General features: G+C 45.5%; 1 protein-coding gene across 2 annotated transcripts in view; it reads left to right on the top strand.

The window, feature by feature from the left end:
- Positions 1 to 14: 14 nt before the first annotated feature.
- Positions 15 to 9,537, top strand: part of PARM1 (prostate androgen-regulated mucin-like protein 1) — a 63,767-nt gene continuing 54,244 nt past the window's right edge. The window contains exon 1 of one of the 2 annotated variants that reach the window (XM_025198069.1): positions 15 to 217. In XM_025198069.1, the coding sequence (XP_025053854.1) occupies positions 97 to 217 (121 nt within the window). In that variant the 5' untranslated portion in view covers positions 15 to 96. Of the gene's footprint in view, positions 218 to 1,464; positions 1,532 to 9,537 lie in introns of those variants that run through there. The other variant, XM_006018752.2, reaches the window with a different exon arrangement.

The following is a 9,537-nucleotide window of genomic DNA, read 5'->3' as shown; positions in this document are numbered from 1 at the left end:
CGCTGCCCGGTGGTGCCGAGCCCGGGCAGGTGGCGGGCTGAGGCTGTAGCCGGCCGGTCCGGACCGGAGCCCTCCGAGAAACACGCGGCTCGTGACATGCCGAAGGTCGCGTGTTGCGCGGCCGGGGCTTGGCTGTCTGTTTGGCGACCCGCAACTCCAGCCTGTTGCTTGATGAAGGAAGCGCACAAATGCTCCCTTGTGAACCGTGAGGTTGGAGGTCGGTGCATCTGTGCTTTAGGCAGCTCCCTGCCGCTTGCCTGGTCATGAGTGACTGGTGCCTCCTGAATCTGGGGGCACCCGCAGAAGCCGCCAATGGCAGCGGCCCTACCGACAGCATCAGTGTCGGCCGTCGGGGGGGGGGCACATGCAACCCCTCGCACCCCCTGCCAGTCGCCTATGTAGAGTGTCTGGCTTCAGAAATGAGGACGGTTTCCAATGGCAGAGGAAGATGCTCCTCTACTCTGTAATCACTTCCGTCGACATGAGAGTCCAGGTTTTTCGGGGCAGCTTCGTAAAGATACTTTCTGTTTATATTCGTTTCTAAATAATCATGTCTGCTTTGCTGGTAAACATCCGCACCTGCATTAAGCCCCGTTTTTTCTTGGTGGCATTTCCATGAGCTGAACAAGTAGGACAGCGGTGATCAGGAAACATTCAGAGATCCCTCAACTAAGTATATGCAACCAAGAGGGTGGGAGTTTGTCTCTCCAGGGTGGGACCTCATAGTTTTTCAGTTTATTAGTTGTACAGTTGTAGCCACTGTGAAAGGTTGGACAAGTAACTGAAAAATAATCTGCTGTGGCGCACAGAAACAAAAACAGGGTGGGAGAGAGATTCAGTTATTCATCAGTAAAGCATCTGTCTTCAGGACTGGTTGCACAGCCTTTTAAAATCCTCACTAGAAAAGATAGGCCTGATCCAACCCAGCCCAGCATGTTGGGAAAGTAAATTCCTACCACAAAGTTTTCACTTGGGGGCACTGTCCCTGAGAGCACCTCTAAACGATACTGTCCAGCTGCATCTCTAGAAATTGGTAAGAGCTGCATACAAATAGGATGCAGAGATCTCAGACTGGATCTCCTCTTACCCTCTTCATGGAAAAGAGGGTTTGAGTAGCTGTTGGATGTGGTGCTACCCCCCTACCTTTTGTCCTCATGCCTTCTGGACTTGGCAGCAGCCTCTCTGTGTATCTGGAGTCTGCACTGGGGGACAGAGCCCAGATCCAAAAAATGCACATTTCCACACCCTGCCCCCAAGCCTGGTTCGCACTTCTCCCAAGAAAAAAGGAAAGGATTTTTTTATGTTATCCTTTATTGGTCGAACAGTTACATTGGGAGAGCTGTTTGGACAAGCTTTTGAGCATGCAACAGTCTGCATTTACAAGGAGTCTTCACCGAACTTTAGCTCAGCCTGTGTCTGCCTCTTTCTTCGACCTGAGGAAAGGCACTTGATGCCCCAAAACATGTCCAATAGTTTTCCCAAAAAGAAGTTAAAAGAATGTTACGAAGGTTGCAAAGTGAAGCATCCAGAGGTCAGCAAATGTTAGATGATTGTGCACTCTTGATTCAGCCCCCTTGTACATATTAATTATGATATAGTCTATGAACAGCATGGGCCCCCGGCAGCTGAGGGGGCACAGCTGTGCCTAGCAGCAGGAGCGTGGCAGCAGAAGCCCAGTGAGCGGGGAGTTCCTGCAGATGCCACCGGCACAGTCAGTGGCATGGGGTGGCGAGTGCCGACCAAGAGTTGGTAACCACCTGCAGGCACCACTGGCAGCGGTGGCACCTTTTTGCAGGGGGTGCACGTGCACTTGCGTGCACATCGCCCCTGCTATAGTCTAATTACATGACCTCACACCATTTTTCTCCTATCTCATGCTATGTATGGGCCAGGCTGATTCTGAGGATGAATCAGGGTTGTGTAGTGAAGGAAAGCATTGTCCACAGGACCTTTGCCTCAGTTGTTGCAGAAGTAGAAAGAAGCTTGTCTCTTCTGGAAGCTCTGGCATGGGTAGGGCTAGGCCTGTGGTAGTAGATTGGGGAGATGGTGAATATAGATAAACAAACCAAGGAAGTTGAGCAATTCCATGGAACAAGTGAAGTAACAGGGATGTGAATGATGTCAAAAGAGCTAAACAAGGGCTTCAGGTGGAGACATCTCAGTCTTCCATCAAAGCCATGTTCCCTTTTCAGCAACATCAGTTCCCACTAGCAGGTATATCTCATAAACATGGTGGTTGGGAGGGGGAGATGTAAGGGAAATCCAGATTTGGATTAGAACGGGCATATCTAACCTGTGGCATAGGGAGCCTATGCATGTGGCACACAGCAGACTGGGGAGGGAGCAGGAAACACAGTGACAGATAGGACAGGGAGCAGAAAGCAGAGTGGCAGATCCAGCAATGGAAGGGAATCAGAGTGGCACTCTGAGGGTGTGGAGCTTAATGTGTGGCACACCTGCCAAAAAGATTAGCTCTTACTGACTTAGAAGAAAGAGTAAAGAAACTGAGACCTGGGAACACCAGCTGACGTCACTGGCAGCAATCAGGTAACTACACAGTGGAAGCTGGGTCATGCCCTTGTCATAATCATGTTCACAAGCAAGTAATTCCAATGGGTGAGGCCAAAGGTTGACATGATTGTGTGAAGAGAGCCAAAAAAATGGGTGTCTGAGGAATCAATATTACACAACTCTGATAACCTTCCCCACAAGGCATGTGATTAACGGTTTGATGGAGAGATGTTTCATGTTCCCACTTTCTCACTGATTTACCTGGGAGGTGGCAAGAGATCAGGATGGGACAGTGACTTCAGACAATTACATTAGCTGGAGAACATAATGGCTCTAGTCACTTTATGTACACTTATAACCTGCCGTACTCTTTAATCGTAATTGTCCTGGGAGAGAAGGAACAGCACCTGCAGTTTGAGTTAGGAAACAAGTCGGGGAGCTAGCCAAGATAAAACAAGATCTACGTGGTCAGAAATTCTGGCCCCAGAGCTCAGATCCCTGCTTGGCCAATTCAGAATCAGAGGCATAACTCAGCAGGTCTGCACCTTGGGCAGTGGTGGCACATGCACCAGAAGCTGCAGCTAGACTGGTGGCAGTAACAGCTGCTGTTTTTTGGCCCCCTGCCCAGTCATTGCCCAGGGCTGTTGCCCTAGTCACACCTCTTAGTTATACAGTATTACTGGTTTAGACCAGAGATTTGCAAACATCACACTCACCTCACACCCTAGCTGAATCCACTCACAAGCAGGCTGTTAGCTATTCAGGGGTAGATCTCACCATTTTGTGTTGGAGTTGCTTTACTTTGTACAAATACTTCAATATCCATTGAATAAGGAAGGGAGCATGAGTGGGTAGCCCAGTGGTCATGGCACTCACCTGGGAATATTAGGAAACTGAGGGTTAAGTTCTAACTCCAGTAAATATTTCCTTCTCTCAGTGGTAGAAAGATGGGTGGGCGGCTCTGGCAGGGGGAAGTCACAGCAACAGAGTGTGTGAAAGTGAAGGACATTGTGGGAAATGTAGTTTCTGCTGTGGGATTGGGGGAGGGAGGGAGGATGATGTCATGCACATTTTTGCTGCTGAAAACTGTTGTTTTTTTGTGGGTGCTGGACACAAGTGTCTGCAGCAAGATAATGAGGTGATATCTCCCCTCAGCAGCAGCGAACTCCCATCTACTCTTTCTGTGCCGCCACCACAGCTTTTCTTCTCTGCTGCCAGAGCCTAGGGAGGCAGAACCAGAGCCAGAGGCTTTTCAAGGAAGGCACAAGAGGAGGGGGGAAATGGAGAATGCCCAGAGCACAGTCTTGGCCAGTTATACCTCTCCTCCTCTCTCTCCCCCTTGTTTTGATGAGAAATTCCATCCATGAGAAAACGTCTAATGATTGCTATCTCCTTGCAAAAAAAAAAAGTTTGCTTTTGATGACTGATGTTGTTTTGTGATGAAATGTGCTTTCACTGGATAATTTCCAACCAAACCTATTTGGTTACTACATCTAACCCATCAAACATAAGGATGCAATATGCACATGAATCAGGCTACAGCCTAAAGCATCCTTGCTTATCCTTTTAACGGAATGAAAGGCTTTGCTCTTAATTGCTGGTGAACACAGTATGGAAATAGCAAGCATTAGAATATACAATACTTAAATGTTTAAGGGACCTGATCCTGCCAAACAAAGCATATGGATAGCTTTCTTGACAGGAGGAGGTCCAGTGACTTCCATGAGACGATAAGAGGATCAGCCATGCCTAAAAGAGCTGAAACATTCAAGCACAGTAGAAATGTTTGCCAGTCATCAATGTTCCAGTGAGGTGGCTGAGTAATATCCTTTTACTGACAGGCATTTGATTAAAGCCTTGAGACCACCTGAAGTGAAATTTTAGTGTGTGCAGACTGGTCCAACACTGACAGGTGTAAGAGAAATTTCTGGACATTGTCCCCAACTGATGGCTAGTAGCAGGAAATGCTGCAGGAATTTATTTAATTGCAGATAGAGAGCATCCTTTAAAATCTACAGCTGGGACTAGAAATTCATGCCAAGTCATGCAGCCCATTTTTAAATGCATCTGTCTTTCTGCTAAATGAAAGGTTCTCTCTTTTCTTTCTCTTCTGTGTTTGCACGTCGGTGCATGTGTGTACACATTTGGCCAAGTTCAACTATGGTATTTCAGAAACTGATCTATGAGAGCATTACAGTTTCACTGCATTGCTGAAAGATAGCTTAGTGATTTCACTTATCATTAAGACTTCATTACAATTACAAAACACACCTTAATTACTGTAATAATTATAACAGTTCATATGAAGGATGTATTCATCTAGTTTACAGTAGATTAAAGTCTAAATAATAAATGGCTGAGAAGTCCAACAGGTTGCTTTTTACCATGGGGAAAAAACATTCTACTGGCATGCATGTAGCTGTCTGTAACACATACAGCCCATGTCTGTAATATGCTAACAGCATTGTTAACCTTTTAAAAAATGTTTTGCATAGTACCCCAAAAGTTTGACCAAGTAAACAGTCGGAAGTGCATTTCTTTTAAATGATATTTGTTTATTGGCAAAATCGAATAAATCAACCCAAAGCCAGAGACTCCATTGTAGTTTACAGAACCAGCAGGCACCCATCTGTGTAAGAGAAGATCCTGGGACCTCTAAATACTGGCTGCGTTGCGCTCTAGTTGTGCAGCTGTTACATTCATGTACACATTGTTTACTCATATATATTGTAAGCTTTGCATCTCAGCTTGGTAGAAAATAGCAATTCTTATAGCACAGCACAGTGGCAGGATACATGCAACATTTTGCTGTAACTGCTCAGTGGAAAATCCTGACAGAAGATGGCTTTAATAAAACATGTGTCTACCCACGTGCCGGTATGATGCTGTTGTGGAAAAGGAAAATAAAATCAACTTTTCTAACATATTTGTACTCTTTCAGTTAGGGTTGACAAGGCCAGGGAAGTAGCGCATTTGCTGTCAATTCCATTTCAAAACATAAGGTGCCACCAGCTTTCAGGTTTCACCTTGAATTGAGTAAAGACTGGTGAAGCCTGAAAGCTGTTGGTAACTTCATACAGCATATTCTGAACCGAAATACATAACATACATATAGCTGGTTGCATATAGCCAAACACTCAACACAGGTGCTGCAATGCCCAATTGAGCTTATACACACGTTTTCATTCCAGGGGTTCATTTTTAGTTGCTTGTGATTTTTTTTTTTCCCCCCCAGGCTAAAGTCGGGCAAATCTATTCTCCATCCAGCAGTGAAGTTTGTTTGGAAGGTTTAAGCCAAAATAAGCGGGGGGAAGAGTGGGGGAGTAGGAAAAAATGAGGAATACGGACTTCTTGCCCCTCTCCCTATCAACCTCCAAAAGTGTTCAGAGATCTCAATGAAAGCTACTGCTGCAGAAGTCTGGTATTTTGACATGGAGGTAGACAGAGATGTACGTTTCAGAAATTAAAGGCCAGATTTCACACTCCTGTGGATCCCCTATGCATACTAACATTCATCCTGCCAGTTCCACACACACCAAACAATGCATGTAGCCCTTAGTCTACAAGTTGAGCAGAAGGCCTGTCAGACATTTGACAGCACTTCGAGTGATGGGATTTTGCTCTGTAGTGTCCAGTGGATTTGTCTAACTACGTACAACATTATGCTTAATCAGTAGGAGAATAACCTGTAGAGAAGCACATTACTAGAGGTAAGGCACCAGATTAGGTAGTCATTGAAGGTTCACATGTCAGGATGATCATCTCTCATTCCCCATATTTCCCCAGCAGCCTTGATCCATTTTCCAAATGCAGGTGTTTCCTGGTTTTGTAAGTTTGCATTCAGGCAGCCAGAAGAGGACACACTCTTCTATTAGAAGTAGAGAGGGTAAAGCCAAGTGGGTTCGTACTGATTGGCTATACTCCTTAATGTCTGGCTCCTTTCAGACACTTGGATAGTTTAAATAAGGATGAACCTGTATTGAGGACAGGGTTCTCTGCTAGCTGACCTCCTGAGGTCCCTTCAAGCCCTATTTTTCTGTGATGCTGTTATTTGAATACAGCCAATGAGATTAGCTCTGAATTCAAAGAGTTTTAACCCCAACAGTTACAATAGGATTCTCCAGCTCCTCCCACTGCAGCACTTCTCCTTTTGAGCTCTAGCTGTGTTCAGCCACAAAAACGAACTTTTTTCATTCTGAATAGTTTGGGACTGGGTCAACCTGAAAACCTATTTATTCCTTTCTCCCTGCACCCCATCTCCCACAGGTTCACTTGCCCAGCTGAAAAACCAATTATTCACACAGTCTTAGTCTCTGGCCCTTTGGGCATTTACTTTCATCCTTGCAGAAATGATGGATAAGAGCAAGTCAGAGTGGAAACAATAGGAGTCTCTGGGTATTAATGCCAGTCCTTCAAAAATGAGGTGTGCAGCAGTGCACTACCATTGGTCTGACTCTGAACTAGGCAAGAGAAAATTGAGAACTACTCTGTAGTGCTCTTATCCCAGGATCTCCTGCTATGTACCCAAGAGATCCAAGGAAGAGGACCATGCTCCCCACCACAGAGGAAGGCAAAAACCTCCATGCGCGTGTGACCATAGGTAAAATTCCTTCCTGACCCCAAATGATGTGGTGACTGGTCTTACCCCGAGTAAAGGAGCAAGACCCTGTAATCAATAACATCCAAAATTTTTTAAGTCCCAGCAGGATCACTGGCATACCTCAGTCAAAGTCCTCACCCTTGGTTGTTTTATATGTTGGCTGTTTCTGAGGAAAGCAAAAAACAAACAAACAAACCACATAATATAGCAACAGGAAGGAGGAAACAAATCCTTCCTGGCCCTATGTGGCAACCAGCAAAACCCTGAAGTATGAGGAAAACCAAACATCCTCCACTCTACGCTACAACTTGGTGATTATAAGCACAACCCCACACATCAGGTACCCTGAATGGAAAGCTAGAACTTTCCTCTGTCATCCTATTCCTTCTGTAAATTTATCCCATCTCTTTTAATCTTCATTCATAACCAAGCCAGTTGTGGAGCTCTGCTTCATTCTCTACCTGCTCTGAGCTGTATAACCCTTCTCCTGGGCTGTTGGGACTATACCTATTGCTCTTAACAACACTCCAGGCATTATTACATCATCCCTGACCAATGTTTGTCCAGACTCGCCTTGAACACCTAGGCTAGGGACAGACATTCAAAAAGCCTGAACCTGAATTGATTCAATCTTTTGCAGGTTAGTCTAACCTAGCTAGGCTAAATCACTTTGTAAGTGTACAGACATCCCCTCTGGACTGAAAAAATTCAGGCACATGCCTGAAGTGGCTCAGGCTAGAAGCCGGGGGGGGGGGCGCGCTAGAGCACCCCTCCCTTCACTTCGACAAAGCTGAGCTGAGTGGGTCGTGGCCAGATCCGGGCAGGATGCTCTGATTATTTACCCCCCCAGCTGTCCAGCAGGGAATGTTTATCATCCCTAACTCAGTGTTTATCAACCCATTAAGAAAGCAAAGCCTCTCTCCATTAACTAATGCAGCTCTTCTTAAACAGCTCTTTCAAGGAAGGACATTAAGCTACGTGTTCATAGAATCATAGAAGTAGGGTCGGAAGGGACCTTGTAGATCTTTAGGTCTGACCCCCTGCCTGGGCAGGAAGAAAACTGGGCTCAAATGACCCCAGCCAGGTAGGCATCAATTTGTGTTGATTAGCTCCAAAAAGCCTGCCTGCCTTTGTCGTCTCCGACAGCATGGACTGTAGTCAGCATGTGGTCTGCTAGATAATACTGAGCTAGATATGCTGTCTGCATAAGGCAGAGGGGTGGGGGGGAATAATCCCTGCTTAGCAGGGAGAAGCCAGGCAGACATTCTGTGCCTGCAAGTCTTTGCTGAGCTCCTGCAAGGGAGCAGATGGGAGGGGCCAGCTCTGCTGTGGAGCAGAGAGCATGCTGTGATGCTGGGGGACTCTGATTTATCTTAAACCAGCAAGGGGTCTGGGACAGACATTGCATGAACTGGTTTGACCCAAATCAGTTAAGTCTGATGCTATATTCAACTAGGTTTATCTCATACCAGTTTCAGGCATTTTCAAACTGGTTTATGTGCACTGAACATCTGTTACAGGTTTAAACCAGTTTCTGATCATCACTTAAACCAGTTTATATGTAATTTTTGTCCCTAGCCCTACAGTGATGAAGACTCCACAACTTCCCTAGGCAGTCTATTTCACTGCCTCACTGTTCTAACGGTGGATAAGTTTTCCCTGATATCCAATCTAAATCTATTTTATTGCAGTTTCAAGCCATTGCTATGCATCCTACCCTCAGCATCATGGGAGAACTATCTCCCCTCTTCTTGATGGCAGGCCTTCAGATATTTGAAGACTGCTTATAATGCCCTCTCTTGACCGCTTTTTCTGCAAGCTTTTCTCTCATGACAATAGGTTATTGGCTCAGAACCCTAACACTGATTAGGGTTGATTTCACTGCTGATGAAAGCACGTCAAAGGTGAGAGAGATCATATGATAAAGGTTTTTGCTATGATTTGTAATCAGTGAATGTAATGGGAAGGGCATGAGAACCCCTAAGTTGGTTTTTTTTCAGGTTGACACCTATGCAGCTCTACAACCTCAACCACTGATGGAGCAGAGCAAGAAGTTCCCCTCTACCTGCTGCCTGAAATCTTTTAGCAACTGCAGCCTCCCATTGCTACCACCAACAGCGATTGATATTCTAGGGGGAAATAAAACAGAAACTGCAGGTTGATGGTTCAGTAGCTGCTTTCACAAGCTGACAATGGGAAGCTTGATGAGAACCAAATGTAGGTCAATTAAAAAAATGTAGCTGGCTCTCACTCCTGTATTTCAGGTTCAGGTCTACTCCACATGAACTTTGTGGAAGCTTTGAAAGGAGTTGTGGTAGGAATTGCACCAAACTCCTACTTTGGATTTTTAAATGTTCTAAATCCACTGCACAAGTTAATTTTTTCCTGTGTTGCTAAAGCTAAGCCTAAGGAAAGCTTGGTTCCAG

The sequence above is a fragment of the Alligator sinensis genome, unplaced genomic scaffold (genome assembly GCF_000455745.1).
Source record: "Alligator sinensis unplaced genomic scaffold, ASM45574v1 scaffold222_1, whole genome shotgun sequence".
Lineage (NCBI taxonomy): Eukaryota > Metazoa > Chordata > Crocodylia > Alligatoridae > Alligator > Alligator sinensis.
Note: the sequence above shows the minus strand (reverse complement) of the source record. Positions and strands in the feature narration are given on the sequence as shown.